The following is a 19,433-nucleotide window of genomic DNA, read 5'->3' as shown; positions in this document are numbered from 1 at the left end:
GCCTCACGCCTCACACTCAATGGCTTCTGAGAGACATTTAGATGAATCAGAAAGCAATTCTTTTTTTCCCCTGTGTGCATAGCTCAAAACTGTTATCCATAACTTCTGAGTATAACCTCCTTTCAATTTTTCTGAACGCTGGAGATCAACTCCAAGGTAAGACTTTGGAGAGCAGGAGAAGGGCCTTCTGCTGTTCAATGTGGATGGCATTTGGCCCTCTGGATATTATGTGCAAAACAAACAAAAGTATTGCCTTTGTCAGAGCAACACACCTCACACTTGGTCTCTTTTTCTGCACTATTTTGTATGATGAGTTTTGGTCTTCAAGCACCAGCCAACACTTGCTACGGCCAAGAAGCCATTTTTAGATGATTACACAGTTTAGGTAACAGCAGACATCTTTCATCATCTTCAACTGAAGAAGGATGAATAATGATGTAAATTATCCTTTCCAGTTTTTCCCTTTCCTAATTAAGAGAATATACATTCAATTCACTAAAGCCATCCATGTGATTATTATCCTCCGGGAAAGTTCTGGAGCAGATTTCCTCATCCAGAGCCTCATCTTTTTTGATCCTATTGTTACTGATTTGTCCTAATCTAAAGTTCCAGCTCTCTGAAATGTACACTTCCTTATAGGATAGGATTGTGACTACTGTGCCTAACTCCAAAGGTATTTTGAAATTACAGTGGCAATGTTCTTCAAAGTCTTCAGTTCTCCAGCTGCCTCTAATAAGGATCTTCTGCTTTTCTCATCCTTGAAATGTTCTATTCCTCTTCTTTTCAAATTGTTAATGCAATATGGAAGACCCTTCAAAAGCTTGAAGAAGAAAATTAATTTGTCCAGCTTTCTTGAAAACTGTCTGCTGCTTACTTCTTACAAGGCATTGCAATCTACTTTTAGGTTACAAACTGGAAGTACTGTTTCCCCTGGTTAACAATATCACTAACTGCTTTTTCTAGAAAGTGGGAAAATAATTTCTCCTGTATCATTCAGTTTAAGCCTTTTCTTTACTATTACCCACCACCGAAATTTAAAGGCTTTGCCAGACCATAATTTCACAGAAAGAAAGAGCATGAAATATGACTTTTTGTTTAAGGTACAATTCTTAATGACAGGAAGATTGAAGCTGCAGCATTCAGATTTAGCTACTCAAGAGGAAAAGTAGTTTACCAACCGGCACTGCATACCCTAGAGAAAACACATATATACACTCGGACAGGTGTTCTCCAAAACATATTTTTAATGTAATCTGTATTTGGAGCCTAAAGAGAGAAGGAGCAGAGAAATATGCTTGTTATTCCTTTTTTACATTACTGTTAAAGCTAAATTACTTCACGTAAAAAAGAAACTGCAATATTTCCATACACGGAGCTAGCCCTGCATAGGAAGTCTTTGCAATAGAATGGAACACAAATACAACATTATTTAAAACCAAACCAACAACAGCTTTTCACTCTGCCCTCACTGAGGGCTCAACAGTTACTTTTACACTCAAAAGCAAGAAATATGAGCAGTCTAGTATGTCTCTCATCAAAATTACTAAAATTACTTTGAAGTGTTAAATACCAGTTGGTGTCATTTTAGTCACAGAAGGTACAATTAGTGTTTAGTATACTTTTTCATGCTTCTCAACATTTTAGAGTATAACAGTCATTCCACTCTATATTTCAAAGCATTTCAAAGCTATTTCAAGAGCAGCCATATCCCGCCACAGTCACCTTGCAGATGATACAAAACTGAGGCACACTTTTCCTCAAAAGGTTTTCATCTAATTACAAATCCTCCTTTAAGGATTTTGCTATAGCACTGCATTACTTTCTTTAAAGTAGTGTTTGTAAAAATAGAAAGAGGTTAATTTTAACCCGTTGCAAAACAGTTGTTAAAAGACAGCTCTTTGTGGACTTAGGAACAATACAAGTCTACTTCCTATCCAGGGAGTGTTGTGAAGTATATATGGAAAATAGCCACGATGTTGCCTTGCATTTCAGAAAATGTCTTTACACTGCACCTAACAAATACAACAGAGACACTGCAGAGAGCTGGAATCTTGTTACCAGCCTAAGTAATACAAAAATAGGAACATAATTTTAGATTTTTAAAATAAGAATATTTTTCATCTTCCTTGTTGAAGTACTTCAGTTGACACCCACAACTACCAGAAGAAAAGCTGCTCTATGCATTTATCCCTTTCCCCAAAACATGCAGCTTAGGGGTCTCAACAAACAAGGAGGTATCAGTTCCTTTGTCTCTAAGGGAGTGATACCTGTAAGCTATTTAATACTTATTTCATTACTTCAGGGCATATAATTATTTCTGCAGTGTTCTCAGCATTTTTCTGTGTCAGCAACTCAGAAGCAGTGTGTTTTATCAGAAAAAAAGGCCAAATAGGAAGAAAAATAGTAAAAGAATTAGTTAAAAATATTACAAAATTAAAATTAAGATAAATAAAACAGAGTAGTGTAAACACATAGGTCTAAATGCAAAGTGGCCAAAAATGCATGAACTCATCTGCCAGGACACCTAAGTCTAAGTTACCAGGCAGATAAGCTCTCTTCAGCAGAGAGCTTCATCACCATGAAAAATTAAATTCAGCGTGGAGGTAATAAATCCTTCGGACTGATGCACATCAGTAGATATTTACACAGAAATTCGTGCAATAAATCAGCTTGTACTAATAGCCTGGTTTGTTTCTAAAGAGCAGCTAACACAGTAAACCTTTCTTGTAGCAATATTCACTAGATTTACATAGAACTAATAGTGATATGCTTTCACTTTTGGGAATGCTTTCCATTGAAAAAATTGCTAACAATTAAAAAATTTTACACTGTATTTCTGGACTAATAATCATAAATCATAGAATGATTTGGGTTGGAAGGGACCTTAAAGATCACCTAGTTCCAACCTCTCTGCCATGCACAGAGAGACACCTTGCACTGGACCAGAGCCCCATCCAGTCTGGCCTTCAACACTTCCAGTAATGGGGCATTCACAACTCCTCTGGACAACCTTCGCCAGTGCCTCACCATATTCATAGTAAACAATTTCTTCCTTATATCTAAGCTAAATCTCACCCTTTTCAGTTTAAAGTTATTCCCCCTTGTCCTTTCACTGCACGACTTTGTAAAAAGTCTCTCTCCAGCTCTTTCATAGCCTCCTTTAGGTACTGGAAGGTCCTATACAAGGTCTCCCTGTAGCCTTCTCTTCCCCAGGCTGAATGACCAACCAATTTTAAACATGGTAATTGTCAGTTATAGAAACAGAAATTTAAACTAAAACTACTAAAGAGCAGGACAGATTCCAAAGTAAAAAACTCTGCAAATCCTTTTCTCTGTGACTTATACAAAAAGAATTACTTTTATGACTTGATGTATAATTCTAGCATGGTATCATTTGCTGATTATCCCCATCTACAGAGCAGTAGAAAAGCATTAAAATGTATAAATTTGAAAACCAAACTACACATCCTCACAAATGAAAAGCTGAGTGGCATGCGTCCTAAGCATTACAAATCACAGCAATTCAGTCAACTGACTAGAGTTTAGTCTTGTGTGATGCTAGAAAAATCTGCATCCTGGCCTGTGTGGCAATAGTGTGGCCAGCAGGATGAGGGCAGTGATTATCCCCTGTACTGGGCACCAGTGAAGCCATGCCTCAAGTGCTGTGTTCTGTTTTGGGTCCCTCATTACATAAAAGATACTGAGGCGTCGGAGCATGTCCATGGAAGGGCAGTGGAGCTGGAGAAGGGTTTGGATCACAATATCCAAGATGAGGATCAGCTGAGGGAGCTGGGGTTGTTCAGCCTGGAGAGAAGGAGGTTCAGTGGAGAGCTTACGACTCTCTACAATTACTTCACAAGGCAGGGGTTGGCTTCTTCTCCCAGGTAACAAGTGATACAATAAGGAGAAATGGCCTCAAGCTGAATTAGGGGAGATACAGATTGGATACTTAGGAAAAACTCCTTAATGGAAAGAGTGGTTAACCAATGTACCAGGCTGCCCAAAGGAAGCAGTTGAATCACCATGGCTGGAGGTATTTGAAACACATGTAGATGTGGCACTTAAGGACATGGTTTAGTGCTGGACTTGGCAGTGCTGGATTAAGGGTTGGACTCAATGATCTTAAGGATCTTTTCCAACCTAAATGATTCTATGATTCTTGTAATAGTATACAACATAGACACGGCAAGGGACAAACCAGAGAAAATTGCTTCAAAACAGCAAGTCTGGTAGTGACAATACACAAACAGCACTGCTTTCAACACATCTTTGCTTAAAAACATCCCCATAATTTTTGCAAAAATGGCTAAGCTAGTAGGCACCTGTACACTGCCATACATTGGCAGGAATGCCGAAACAGAACAAAAACAAGGAAGGGCTATTCTTATGTGCTCCCAAGACATGTTCTTCCTCAAGTTCAACCACAAATGACAAAAGTGTTCTAACATCAACTTAAAAATTAAAATATTATAAAGACCCTCCTAACCTAACCAATTTGGATTCTAAATATCTCTCATCTCTGACAAAGGCATAAAATCAGTTGTTGGATTTCTGGAGCAAGAACCCCATAGGTACACTTACCACCCACAACTGAGATGAAACATTAAGCCAAAAATACCCAAAATGCTAGACGACTAAATTTGCAAGTAAACTGTATCCTACCCAACGGAAATTAATTTCACTTTAAGACATTTTTAGGGCTAATGTGCCATAATAAATCCTACTATTAATCAACAGTAAAGTGCTGAATTATATTAATTACCTGAATCGCACTCACATTTATGATCTTCATTTATAGACTTCTTATCAAGTCAAAAGAGCCCTTTCTGTCGCAAAAGCTAAGCTGTTGTGCAAATATTATAAAAAATAGATACTTTAATAGGAGCTATATACACAACAGAACTGCTTTTGTTAAGTACAACTGACATAGTAGAGATGAAAAATCCATGCAAGTATTTATAAAGATACTTAAAATGAAGAAAAAAAGGACACTGCTATAGAACTTTCAATACCCTGGCAGACAGCCACTTACTATACTATATGATGTCTAGATCTGGACTGATAAACATCATGCCATCAACATGCTTTAGTTTTCTTTTGTAAGCTAAAGCTGATTTGCAGATTTTAAAGCAGAGCATATATTTGATCTATTTCTCATAGAAGTGTATCATTAAGGTTTGAGGTTAAACTTTGAGCAAATTTCACATCTAGCCACATAACCGGCACAAGCAAGACAGTGCAGAGGGGAAGGTGTCAGTTGTACACCGTGAGGACTCTTCCCCCAGCTGCATGATGCAACAAAACAATTTTCAGATTTAAAATTCAAGTGGACTACAATCAGAAAAAGCAAGAATTTCTTTTCCCCAGTTTAGGAAAAAACTCCAGAGGATCAAAATGAAAGCAACCTCAGTTACAGCAGTCAAAAAAGTCAAACCCAAGTTTGGAGAGCTGATAAATAACTCCAAAATTCATCATGCTATGAAGACAGCATTCTTAAGAGAGCTCTAAACAAACTGCAAAACAAGATTGGCATTTAAGTTGAAATTGGCCAAGTGCTGCATAGAAATATGCTCACACACAACAGTCATGTTTAAGCCAGTGCATAGAGAAGATAAAAGCACTTATGGTAGTTGCAAATGTTAACAAGTTCATACAACTTGCACAGTTTAGCAATGAGTCCATAGAAAAAGAAGAGAGTAGGAGTAGAAACACTCAAGCAAAACCAAAAAAGATGACCTTCCAACTGTATAAAATCCACATAACAGTTATAGTAAAAAGACATCAGTGGAAAATACTCAACTCAGTCCCAAACACCCAACAGGCAAATAAGACCAGAAAAGACAAGCCTTTGGCAGACAATTTAAAGTCTATATATGGCATTACATTTCTAAATAATCCACAAAATATATTATATGGCATATTCATATTAAATACTGGGTAACCAACTCTGCAGATCTGATGCTAACAACACTAGGCAATGAGAGCAAATGGAGCAAGCTAAAGGAACGCTGGTGTATCACAACAGTGCTCAAGGAAAATATCACCATGTCGTGCTTCAAAAACAGTACTCTGGAACGCCACACTATCATCTATGGAGCAAAACGAAGTTCTCTAGTTTTTCAGGGATATGCCCTGCATAGGATATGTTATGATTCACTATTACACGAGCAGCAAGACACTGCAAAGTAGTATGATTTATGGGCTGGATTAAATTCTTTGCTATTTCCTTCTCATCCAGCAAATCACTAGCTGTTTGTTTACATGAGTTTGTGGCATCGAAATGTGAACCTGACTTGATAAGAAGATTCATGATGTCTGGATGGTTGTTCAGTGCAGCAATGTGTAATGGACTGTTGTTATCAGAGTCTCTGACATTTACATCAGCACCACATTCCACCAGGATAGCAGTAACTTGTAGAGAGGGGAATTTACAAACTGGGTAGCGACCAACACACGTAGTATTATTGTCAACAGCAAGGTGAAGTGGACTGAAGTTATTCTTTCCTCTAGGCTGAAGCTTAAGAAACTTGTAAATAGTTTGTTTCTTAAAATGTTCCTGTTCTGAGCTGCAAGGTACTTTCTCCAACAAGCAAATTAAATGCAAAATGATAGAAAGAGCTTTGTTCAGCTGTACTGGATCAGGAAGACACTGGGTTTGTTTCATGGCCCGTTCTATTTCAAGAACGCTTTTGCACAGTATACCCATTAGATCATCAAAAGTGACAGTAGTGCCTAGCAAGCCTTTTGCCCTATCCTGAAGCATGAAGGAGAAAAGTTCAGCAAATGACAGCAAACTGCTGGCTGTCATAGGGCTTAGAGGGTCAAGATTGCTCTGCTGCATGTCCAAAGCATACTTCCATAAATTGATGCAACGCTTGAAGTTTCCGGAGTCTGCATACACAGCACCTCTGTATCTAATATAGTAGGATGTGTCTGGGTGTGAAGGGCCAAGAATACGTTCTCTAATTAATAATGCTTGCATTCTCATTTCATCTGGGTCTGCAATAAGATTTTCTAGCTCTTCTGAGCTGTTTACCTCTTTAGCATAATCATAAGCCATAATTAGTGTTTGTGGCACAGGTTTGCTGAGGATATTATTCCTATCACTGTATCTCATTTCCATAGCTCTTTTCCAGTATTTCAAAGCACCAAGCAGATCTCTCTTTTTGTCCACAAATGTTGCTCCTAGAAGTTCCAGGGCATTTATGCGCTCAGCCTTACTAGTCTGTACATGCTGTGTCAGAAAGTCCACTATATTTGTGTGGCCTGTCACACTGGCTGACAGAAGGGGAGTCATTCCGTAACCGTCCTTTTCCATTTTAGCACAATACTTGAGAAGCATCTTCATGATCTCCAAACTTCCAGATTCTGCACAGTCATGTAGTGCTGTATTTCCTGCAAGAGATCAAACACATTTACACAATTCATATCAAATTACAGTCCAAATCTCACCATGCTAATAGTTAAAAAAATAAAAAGTTAAAAACCCCCAAATATTAATGGTTTTAAAATAGCTTTTGTTTCCCCATCTACATACTATGAAAGCAAGGCTGACAGGCAGTTATAAAAACCAAAATGTTTGATGTTTTTATATGAAAAAATTAAACAGGTTTAAGAAAAAGACCCAAACCAGAATTAAAATGGAATTCTTCACTACATAAAAGCACAGGAGTCGGCAATTGATTGTATCAAAATCAAGCAAACAGGAGACCAGCTTGATTGGACAGAAAACTCCTCTTGGAGCTCAGGAGGAAAAAGCAATTGCATGCTGTCTGGAAACAAGGTTAGGTTTTGCAGGGATTTGACAGAGTTGTGGTTCATATATGCATTGGACAAGATGCAAAAGGCCAAAGCTCAATTAGAGTTGAAACTGACCAGTATGTGTCAGACAACAAGAAGTGTTTTTAAAGTACACTAGTAGCAAGAGGAGGTCTAAAGAAAATACCAGACTGATACTTATTGAAGATGGTTATCTGACTACTAAGGGTGAAGAAGTGTGGAGACACTCAATGCTTTCCTTTACATCAGTCTTTAATAACACAGAAAAACTGCCATCTGCCCCGGATTTAGAGGATGACCTCAGGAATAGTGACTTCCCATTTGTTTAGGCACTTCTCAGGAACTAGCTGTAGCAGTTCACAGTTCACAAGTCCATGGGATCTGATGGGATTTACCTGAGTACTGAAGAAGCTGATGTTTGTTATGGCACTACTCCTCTCCACCAGCTACCAAATGTCTTGGGAGTCTGGGGAGGTCCTTACTGAATAGGAGCTAACCAATGTTATTTCATTTTATAAGAATGGAAAGGGGGATTACCCAGGAACCTACAGACCTGTTAGTCTCACCTCAACACTTGGAAAAATTAAGGAGAACATTATACTGAATGCTACTGTAAGGCATTTAAAAGACAATGCAATCATTAGGTACTATCAACTTTGGTTGAAAGGAAAAAGTCCTGTGTTAACTAATTTGATATGCTTCCAGAATAAGGTCACCCATCCATCAGATGAAGGAAAGATAGTGGATGTGGGATTTTTACCTTTTAGTGAGTTTTGCCTTTTTTAGCTTTTATATTGACCCCACAACATCCTTCTGGACAAGTTATCCAAGCGTGGGATGAGTAGGGTCATGGTGTACGGGGTGCAGAACTGTCTGAAGGACTCAGCTCAAAGGATTGCAGTGAAGGGGCTATCAAATTTAGCTGACACACTAATCAATTAACATAAAAAGTTATTTTCTAAAGCTTATGACTGAGGTTTTTGCAATTATATCAGGGGTATGAACATATTTTGTCTCCTGAATCATATTTTAAGAGCAAAATTCAAATATTTTAAGGAAAAAACCCATTAAAATGCTAGATTGCTTCATTTATTGACAGTGAACTAAACTTTCAAAATTGTCTTTTCCTGAAACATTTCTGAATAGTAGCCAGTGATTTTACAATCATTTACTAACAAGTAAACTGAGGAAGAAATCCCAACAGAAAGGCACATTAAACTATCAGTTAGATCAAGATTTGTAAAGTTAAATCCAGTTCAAACAAAGGAAAGTGATTTTCCAATTTCTTTCTAATACCGCAAGAAATTTTTACATTAACAGCACTAAGTTATAAGTCTGGTCACACTACAATCTCTACCTAGATTAACAAAATTTTCAATGCAGGAGCAGAGATTTAAGCAAATTTAGGTAGATTGAAAGCTGGCTAATTTGGCAGTCATAGCTTATCAATTATAATTCTCTCTGTCTGTATGTGACATCACAGACTAGAAAAATGTCAATCTGCCATCTGAGAAAGGACAAAACCTTGACATTCCTAAGAGAGGAAGATGTCAAACTTACCAATACACATACACTTATTTTTCTTTCTATGCTGCTGAAAGTCTAATTAAAATGAAACTACAGCAGTTAATTCAGAACTAAAGAATGGCTGGTCCCTCAGACCATCTTCAGTTCTGTATTTATTGATAAAGGCAAAACCAGATGCACATGGATGTTGGCTGAGCCAGCAGTTAACACAGCTGTTTCAGGGTGTACTCAACTCCATACACTATCCTTCACAGCAGAGCTCAGCAACTGGCAGCTGTTTCTACCTTCAAATAAATATTTTTAATATATTTTAAAAACAGTAATATAAAAACATATTAAAAACAAATAAGCCAAAAGATATCAGTAACATCCAAGTTCTTACTATTGTTTCACAACTATTAACACAAATTTTGCTACTTTTGACAACTGCAACAGTGCATATTACATACTATGCATATTACATACTGCAGATCCATCACCACATAACACTGCTTTGGATGCTATTTTATCAATCAACAGACATACACACTATGACTGAAAAAAATCCACACAAAATAAGCTTGGCCACTGTCCATGTAAACTAAATCCAGCAATCTGTATGCAGCTACGTAGAACATGTGGAAATATGCTTAAGACTCCAAGGAATTTCACTGCTCTTTCCAATTGGATGCTCTAAATGTAACAATGTAGGGTTTTTTATTGGTATTACAATTACTGATTTCAGTTTAACAGCTTATCAGAAGTAGTGTAATTTTCCAGTTGTTTATACTGCAGTAGCCCTTAGAATGAAAATAACAGCTTAAATATGCCATGTATAAACTAATAATGTGAGGCCATTACCACTAATTTTTATGCAGCGCCTGCACCTCACTGAAGTTTGATTGGATGGTACAGATACAGCAGTGGGAAGAATACTTTGTAAGAAACACAAGTTTCCATAGAAAAATGCCGAGTTAAAAGATAGTTGAGAGTTGCCAACTTAAAAAAAAAACCCAAACATAAACCCCAGCCTTAAGAAATAACACTGCCAGCCTTCTATACCTAGCAAGTATCAACTGCTACATTAGAGGAAGAATTTGAAAGAAAACATGAGAGGGCCCTTAATGCGTAAAACAAAGGCTATACATTGGCCACAAATTGACCAGGAATTGAGCAGTTCAAATAAACACAGCAAATCACCCACTATTCTGTGAATTAACTTATCCATTTCAAAATATTACATTGTCTATAGTGTCACTATAGTGACCATATCATCTAGAGTGATAAATAGAGCCTGAACACAATGCCAAAATTCATTCAATTTTTGTAACACTATCTATTCAGTAACAAACTAAAAAACAATGCTATACCTACTGCTGTATTAAGAAGGAAAAAGGCAAAAAAAAAGCAAAAGTAATTTGAAAGTCATTCTCTTTGGCAAGTAATTTTTGAAGAGACACGTGATGAGTTTGGTCAAATTAAAGTAATTTTTTAAAGATGGGAATGATTATTGTAAAGTAGGTTTCATCTAATTTTTTTAATCAATTTTAAATTGTAAAATGACCAGCAGGAATTTAATCACATATCAAAGATAGCTATTGTTACCATAACATAAAAGGCTTCTCCTTGCACAGACAGAAAAGACTGCAGATGATTCCGGGAGTCCTGATACTTCTCTGCTAAATATTAAGTGTCATTATATTGTATTGCTAATAGTGCTTACAAACTGCTTCTATCTGTATAAAACTTTACTACACATATTACCTAGTAACTACCCCATTAAGAATAGCAAAAAGAAACAGAATAACCCCAAGCCCAGTCCTTCTACATCTTGCAGATACAAGGTACAGGAAAAGGTATGGCTAGTTGGCATTGTATCTTCATACTTCACTCTTTCGTTAACAGGACTCCTTTAAAAGGAGTTATGAACATTTCAGAAACACTTAATGTATCACAAAACTAACTACCCAGTGTTTCCAAAAGCTTACTGGAGCCGCGGTGGGTATTCAAATTCATAAGGAGGACAGGCCTTTCTATGTCAGAAGCAAGTAATTCCCAAAATAGACCGACAGCTTGTTACGAGGGAATGGAAGAAAATGAAGGCATGACACAGAAAGTGATTTGACTTGATTTGCAACCAATTAAGTGCATCCACTTCCTAATACTTCCAAAATGCTCCATCAAATTTCCACATTGTAAAACTTACATTAAAACTCAACACCAATCTGAATTTCTATCCAAGTTCATTAAAAACAAAAGAAATAAAAGTATTTAATTTAAATTACTGACCAGTGTGCACATTAACCACCTGTATATATTTTTGCAGCCTTAAAAATGAATCAATCACTTTTACAAAGTGAATTTTTTATGCAATATTAATTTCTTTTTCTACGACAACACTTGCAGTAATTCAGTCTTCCAAGAGCCTTTACTGATTTAAAAGAAAAGTACTGCCAGATAGACACAAACATAGTGCATAAGAAAACTGTTATACATCCTGATGCTCAGTATGCATAGTGAATAAAAACTAAATGTCTTTCCTTCAAGAAACTAACTAAAAAATGCAAACTGCTAATCTCAACTATTTATTTTCATCTGATTTCCAAATGATGAAAGGGAATGACTGCTGTCTTGCTCACTAAAATACTTCAAGAGAACTTGTATTATCAAGATTATCAATTATTACATAAATAACAGCATGCTGTCAATGAGTCAATTTAAACAGAAACTTTTTAGTTAGAATTAAACTTAAATAGTATCTTTATCTTCCTTATTTAACTTAGACATTCCTCCCAAAGTTCAGTTTCCACACACAGTCACATACAAAACATCTACAAGTTTCAGAGACCTGTACCATGTAACACCTACAAGAAAAGGAAAAAAAGCAGCCCCCCACACTTCCCCCCCCCCCAAAAAAAAAGACACAGCATACTTTTATAGCAAGTGATTATTCACAGAGAGAATTTTAAAAAATAACAAAAAAGAGCAACAACAAGAAGCAGAAATAAAACCCAAGGACCTCCATTAAAAAAAAACAAGGCTTTTTTAACCCCTCCCTGTCCCCTCAATGATTCTATGAACCTTGGCAAGCAGGGAAGACAAACAACCTCAGAAGAAAACAAACCTGTCAAGACTCCTTAATGTTTACAGCACAAGAAATTATTATAATTATTTTTAACACATACTAGACCACACTTGTCATAAAGGAAAAAGCATAACTCTCCATAATTCCCCTACTTCTGGGTCTGCCACGTCTGTAAAAGGTTTTTTTTCCCTTACCAGCAGGTTTGAGTGTTACACCTTCCAGTAACAACTTACTAACAACAGTGTTACACCTTCCAGTACCCCTCACTAACAACACTGAAAAATAGCATTAGCCCTTGATACAATACCCATAGAGACAGAAGTTTGTGTGCTTCTATACTTCCCAAAATAAGAAAACAAAGTCAGCAAACCTTGTTTACCACATTATTTTACAAAAATATTCAATACTTTACCAGTGGAATTGAAGAATCACAGTATTCTTTTTTTTTAATGTATTCAAACACTGCTGTGCATATCTCAAGAGACAACTAAGAGAATGCCTAGTCCAGCATTTCTTAGAAACAAAATTCTGATTTTCTAGTACTCTGGAGGAGAAAAACCAGTCTTTAGGCTAGCTAATGAGTCTGTTAACTACAGAAGGCAGGCAGAGTTGGTGAAAACCACAAACAAAACCATAGAAAGCACTTTGAAGAGAGAGACCACATACCAGGCCACTGAGCAATGGAAAGACTTACCAGCTATGTTCAGGTAAAACACCTGCCTCTCAAGCATGTATTTTGAGAAAAGGTTACAATTCCCTTGCATTTGGCCCATCCTGGCTACCAGCACATGCATGTTTTATCTATAATCTAACTCACTAATTGCTGCAATAATGCCTTTTTTTCCCCCTCCTTTCTGCAAATCTGGCAGAGGAGAATAAAGTATAACACAAACTATTCATGTGCACTGCAAATTTTCAAAATGCAAGATGTTAATTGTCCTGTCTGGAATTGAAGCAAAAGTATAATATTGCTTTACAATCAGTCTGAATGAAAAATATTTCTATTGGGGAACTTACATTAAATATTACCCCTTAAATGAAAAAAAAAAAAAAAAAAGACAGCCCAAAGAGCCCAAATCTGGAATCCTTAAAACAACTGACACTTGTATTAAGAGAGTAAGCACTTCTCTGCCTACATATCACCAAATGAACACTGTACACATCAGCAAAACACTGTCTTTGAGAATGCAGTGGTCTATTCTGAAGATAATATTAAGGCAGCACCACTCTAACAATTAATCACTGGCAGGCTTCATAATACAGCAGAACAGAAAATGGCATGCAGCGACACAGAAAATGCTCCTCATCTGGCACAGAGACAAAACTGTGCTTCATTTGAGGTTTTAGTTCTAGGGTTCCACCTTCTGAAAAAAATTGTGTTTCTGCTACTCTAATATTATCCACACTCTTCCTACTTTTAGGAACAGCATAAAAACTTGCCATCTAAGAGATCATTAACTACAAGTGAAAACTCATTAAACTTTACTTTTAATTTGCAGCTTCTTAAACGAGGAGTTGTTCTGCTGGTTTCAGCTGGGGTAGAGTTAATTTTCTTCTCAGTGGCTGGTATGGGGCTGTGTTTTGGATTTGTGCTGAACACAGGGTTGATAATACAGAGATGTTTTTGTTATTGCTCAGCAGGGCTTACACAGAGCCAAGGCCTTTTCTGCTGTTTGTACTTCCATGGTGGTGAGGAAGTTGGTGGTGCATGGGAGATTGGGAGATAATGCAGCTGAGACAGCTGACCCCAATGACCAAAGGGATTTGCACACCATGTGACATCATGCTCAGGAGATAAAGCTGAGGGGAAGGAAGAGAAAAGGTGGACCATTTGGAGTGATGGTGTTTATCTTCTCAGGTAAGTGTTACACAAGATGGGGGCCTGCTCTTGTGGAGATGGCTGAATACCTGCCTGCCCATGGGAAGTGGTGAATTAATTCCTCATTTTGCTTTGCTTGTGTACACTGCTTTTGTTTTCCCTATTAAACTGTCTATATCTCAAGCCACGAGTATTCTGTTCCTGGTCTTACGTGGCTGCCTGGGGCTTAGCTGCTGGCTGGCGTTAAACCATGACAGCAGAACACTGGTGAAAGCTACAAACCAGAGACAATGGTAAATTAATTCACTTTGTAAGTACGGCTTAGGCTGCTTCCTATCTACAGATATCTTTGCTGTTTTCCTCAATTATGAAATAATAAAACCCATCCACCCTTCTTCCTCCATCTATCAGTTTGTCCCCATCACTTACACTGTTCACATAAACTAAAAGACTTTTTTTAATATCCTTTGTTTACAGTTCTGCTGCCTAAATCCTACACAGAAGTTCAGGGAAACTGTGAGAAACTTCAGATCTGCAAAACAGTAGAAACAAATACATCAAAGGCTAGTATTTTAAATTCAGAACTGTTGGCTATCTTTCACAGTTGAGGACTCATCTACACAAACATCCTTCTTCAGCACCATCTACCATGCAACGCTGCCAGACCTACACTTCACCTCATGTAGCATCTTACCTGACACACTCTGATGTCTTTATGGACATCTTAATTTCCTGGCTGTACTTCCATACTTTCATAACTTTTCCAAGAACCTCTGAACTCTGAATTTCCACAGTCCAAAACACAGCTGTGGGATTCTGCACTTTAGAAGCAAGATTTTACGACATGTTTTCACCTACTCTTTCATACATTTAGATGCATATGAATGTACCTATTTTTTTCCTATCAAAGTATTCAGATTTTTTCTTGGAACTGTCAACACTTTGAAACATTTTCATATCTACACATTCAGGAAGTTTAATATGTGCATTAAGTTATATTTTGCAGTATGAAATCCAGTGGAAAACAACAAGACATAGGTCAAGTAATTCTACCCCCCACCCTCACACAAGCTCTAAGAGCTTGTGTGCTCTGAAAAAGGATCTACAGAAATCTCCCAGAGCAGCAACTCTACTGAAGTTACATAGTTCTGCTCTCATAGGGAGCATCGCAATTTTAAATGCAACATTTCTTTACGTCTTTCAGGGAAGAATAGGCTTCTCTATACATGGCCCAGGAAGGGGGCCTGTCTAAATAGTACTCACATACAAGGGCAGCAATTCCTACTACTCAGGAGCAGAACACTCAGATGCTCGGTTATCTTCCTGCTACAAGAACAGGACACTGTCAGCTATTTAGTACATAGCAGGGAGGAGTAGAAACAAAGTATACACAAGATTCTTTGAGGGGGAGGGTGACAATGTAGAATTAATACTCTTGGACTAATTTTAAAATCAATAGTATTTTTGCAAAACAAAACTGAGGAGGTTATCTGGTGAATCTCAGCCACTGTTACAATACTAACGGCTACCAATTTTCCTCAGTTCTTCTGCCTTTTCAGAGATGACTTTCAGGGTTTACAGCACTTTCTGGCTTGCTTGCTTGACCTCACCAGTGCTTATTCAGTAACTTCAGAGATAAAACTTCTTAAAGATACCAAAAAGTATGCTCCTGTCCTACCAGAGGGGATTTCCACACATTACCAACAGATAGCTATTACGTACACTCATGCAGTTGTACACATGACAGTTTGAAGTATAAAATGAGTTTTAATGAGCTCAACCATATCCAATCCAACTTCTTTAATTAAGGATCATTTATCTACTTTAAAAACCTTTGCTTGTGTGCCTAGACGCAAGTCAGACAGAAACTGAAGGAAGTAGAAAGGAATTAAGAAAATTGACAGCACTGAGAAAATCCTCAGTCATTTAAACAAAGATAAATAATGTTAATTCACTAATCAAGTGAATTAAAAGGATGAGTAAGGTAAAGCCTACTCCACCAACACAAAATGAGGGAGAAAAGGAGCTATAGAATTACATCTTTTTCCCTATTAAATGTAATATTTAAGAGCATTGCTTGGTTCACACCTATCATATAAAGGGATAGGTTTAAAACTAAACTCTAAGTTCTCAGTTGCTTACACACTTTATATTTAGCTTGCTATTCCCACAATGTTATTTAGAAAAACGACATTTTTATCCTACCAAAAGTCCATGATGATTCATAAGCAACCTCAAACCCTTACAAAGGAAGATTTATTTTGCTCTGCCCACCTCCATGACAAATCTGTAGTTTAGCTTTCTTTACGCTAAACCCACATATTTGCATGATTTGCTGAGAAAAGGCATATTTAACCAAGCAGCTTTTCTAAAGATTACTCTCACATTTGGTATTTACCAATATCATACAACAATCTAGACACAAAGGATATTTTAACACAAATAACTGACAGGTACAGTGTACAGTTACAAACGCAATTAGCCTGAAAAAGGCAGTAAAATATTATGCTACAAAAAGAACTGCTAGCAGATTTGTTTTATATATATTGATATATATTAAAAAAAACCAAAACCTGCTGAAACATAATCCTGGCTCAGTGAGATAAAATATTAGCTGTAAACTGCAGTAACTGGTGTGCTTTTCAGGCTAATATCACAACTAAATACAAGTCTGATATGTAATAGAAAATGTATATGTTCAACTAATTATGATCACAGGAAAAAAAGCCAGAAATCTTTACTTTGCATGGTAACACCAGAGCAATTGTAAACGGGGGCAAAAGGGTTTGAGATCCATGAGCAACTGGAAGTCCTTCTGCTGAGATCAGTCACCTGCATCTCCATTTCTTCAATTCTAATATATATTTTTGCTTACTAACACTGAAAAAGGTACAAAATTACTCAGTAATTTGCGGAGAGTGGGTGAAAAGCAAAGTGGTTACTAATTTTTCAATGCAGAAAGTAATTTTTCTCCTTTATGCGCATTTCCTTAGACCAACCTTACTGGCACAGATCAGTTTTATGTACAGCATACTCGATTTGTTAAGAATTACTATGAAAACCAAGAACATATGCTCGTGTTTTTGAGTATGTTGCTAGACCAACCTACCACAAAGAGTGGTTCTCAGCAAGTTCATTAGCTTTTAACACATCCGTAAATGTGACACTTCATATGACTAAGTCTTTTAAGAATTAGCGATTTAAGATTAAAATGTATCAATTTAAACAAAAATTATATAATCCATGTTACAAACCAGTTATAAACTCTAATATATAGTGTGTTTATAGCTATGTTTTTACTTTAAAAAGTAAAAACATAGCTATAAACACACTATATATTAGAGTTTATGAGAACAGAAGAATTTTTTTTTTATGTCAGGCTCTTTAAGAAGTAAATTAGTAACTTTACCTCGATTTACCGCAGTGAAAGTGAAAAAACTAACTTACCTTTAACACTTTTTCTGTTCACATCAGCTCCCTTTTCAAGTAAATACTGAGCTATTTCTTTGTGGCCTTTGTAACATGAGATCATCAAGCACGTATGCCCGTGACGGTTTGATACTTCCAGGTCTGCTTTGTGCTCCACAAGGTATTTGACTATTTCCAGGTGACCATCAAAACAGGCAGCTCTAAGCGGCGTTGAATTTGTCAGCGTTGTGTTGTTGACAGACGCACCGTGATCCAACAGACACTGAACAACCTTCAAGTGGCCGGCGGCTGATGCTGCCCACAACGGCGGAGCTCCCTCGATGGTCTCACCATCAAAATTCACGGAGCCACCAACCTCTATCGAGGCAGAGCAATGGTCCAACAAGTACTCCACCATGTCGAGGTGACCATAACGGGCTGCCATCAGAAGAGGTGTGGCACCATTGGTTTTTTCTGACATCAGTTGGGCCACCTCTTCCCTTGTTTTGCTTGCCAGCAGCTTGGACAGGAGCCGCAGCTTGCCATCACGAGCTGCGTTGAAGACTGCTGTCTTTAGATCCATTTAGCCTGTACCTCTCTGCTTCCTGATGGACACACACCTGAATTTTTCAGCCAAGAGTTTATTGGAAGTGCTCAGCCCAAACAGAATGTCTCCAGCTTCTTCTCAGATCAGTTTCACCCAGACAGGCCAACATGGAGACTCCAAACAGGGTCCTGACGAAGCGCAGGCTATGCTTATCACAGATCTGCAAAAGGAGAATTCTCGATGTTTTCACCTCCAACTTCGCAAACAAGCAACCGCAGTGTATTTTCCCACAGCTACACCCAAACAAGTCGCTGTTGTGGCGCGCCGGTGTCCAGCTGCATTCCTTGGAACTCCCTCGGGCCGCGCGGTGGCCCCTGAGGAAAGCTACGGGGAGGAGGGGGCTGATCCTACCAGCGCGTTATCCATACCAGACACAGAACGATTCCTCTTCTCCCTCATTCCTCCGTCAGCTGCACCCCCGACTCCTTTCGGGGCGTATCCCAAGTGCAGAGCCCCCGGCTCCCGCCAGAAGACCCGCAGACACGCACCTCCAAGGCAGCCTGGCGGGGAAGGCGCCGGCCGCATTCCGGCCAAGCCCCGGACGGCGGGGAGAGCCCGAGCCCTCGGCCCGCCTCACGACCGGACCCGCTGCGCCCAGAGCCCGGCGGCCCCATCCCCCTCCCTCCTTTCCCACACGACAACCAACCCCCGCGGCCGCCGTGCTCGGAGCCGGCCGGAAAGGCCCGCCAGGCCGCGCGCTACCTTCCCGGGGCGGTCCGGGCCGTCTCCCGCTGCCGCCGCCGCCGCCCTCAGAGGGACGCGCCCGCCGCCGCCGCTGCCCGCGCTCCGTCCGGCGCCTCCATGACAGCCGGGCCCCGCCGCCAGGGCCGGCCTGCGCAGGGGGCGGGGCGCCCCCGCCGCGGCCAATCAGAGCCACGCCCCGCGAGCCCGGGGGCGGGACTACGCCGCCGCTCGAGGGCGCCGTGCGGGCCCAGCCTGCCGCTAGGGGGCGCCGGGAGCAGCAGCGCGGGGCCCGGGCGTGCGGAGGGCGCCGAGGTCCCTCAGAGTCCCTCAGAGTCCCACGGGATCCCTCAGAGTCCCACGGGATCCCTCAGAGTCCCACAGAGGTACTTTGGGAATGCTCTTCATAGACACGCCGTGGGCTTTGTGCGGACACGTCTGTGCTGTATACCGGCGCTGCTGGGTCCCGTCGTTGCTCCGCAGCGCAAGGCAGACACGGAGCTGCGAGCGGGTCGGCGGAGACCACACCAGTGGTGACCTGGGATCAG

General features: G+C 39.2%; 1 protein-coding gene across 1 annotated transcript; it reads right to left on the bottom strand.

Moving 5' to 3' along the window:
- Positions 1–1,222: 1,222 nt before the first annotated feature.
- On the bottom strand, positions 1,223–19,054 carry FEM1C (fem-1 homolog C). Its single transcript, XM_064402934.1, has 3 exons — positions 18,907–19,054; positions 17,637–18,364; positions 1,223–7,395 (listed from the first exon to the last, which is right to left on the bottom strand). Exons 2-3 carry the CDS (start codon positions 18,178–18,180, stop codon positions 6,086–6,088), a joined length of 1,854 nt encoding a protein of 617 aa, XP_064259004.1. The 5' UTR covers positions 18,181–18,364; positions 18,907–19,054; the 3' UTR covers positions 1,223–6,085.
- Positions 19,055–19,433: the final 379 nt, after the last annotated feature.

This window comes from Passer domesticus, chromosome Z, assembly GCF_036417665.1.
Source record: "Passer domesticus isolate bPasDom1 chromosome Z, bPasDom1.hap1, whole genome shotgun sequence".
Classification (NCBI taxonomy): Eukaryota; Metazoa; Chordata; class Aves; order Passeriformes; family Passeridae; genus Passer; species Passer domesticus.
The sequence above is the reverse complement of the archived record's forward strand: the minus strand, read 5'-3'. Positions and strand labels throughout refer to the sequence as shown.

Bases quoted from the DNA above. Each gene is read 5' to 3' on its own strand.
- FEM1C (XM_064402934.1), bottom strand. From the start codon at position 18,180: ATGGATCTAAAGACAGCAGTCTTCAACGCAGCTCGTGATGGCAAGCTG. The intron at 7,396-17,636 runs GTAAGTTAGTTT...GATCTCTTGCAG, and splicing joins GAACAGAAAAAGTGTTAAAG to GAAATACAGCACTACATGAC.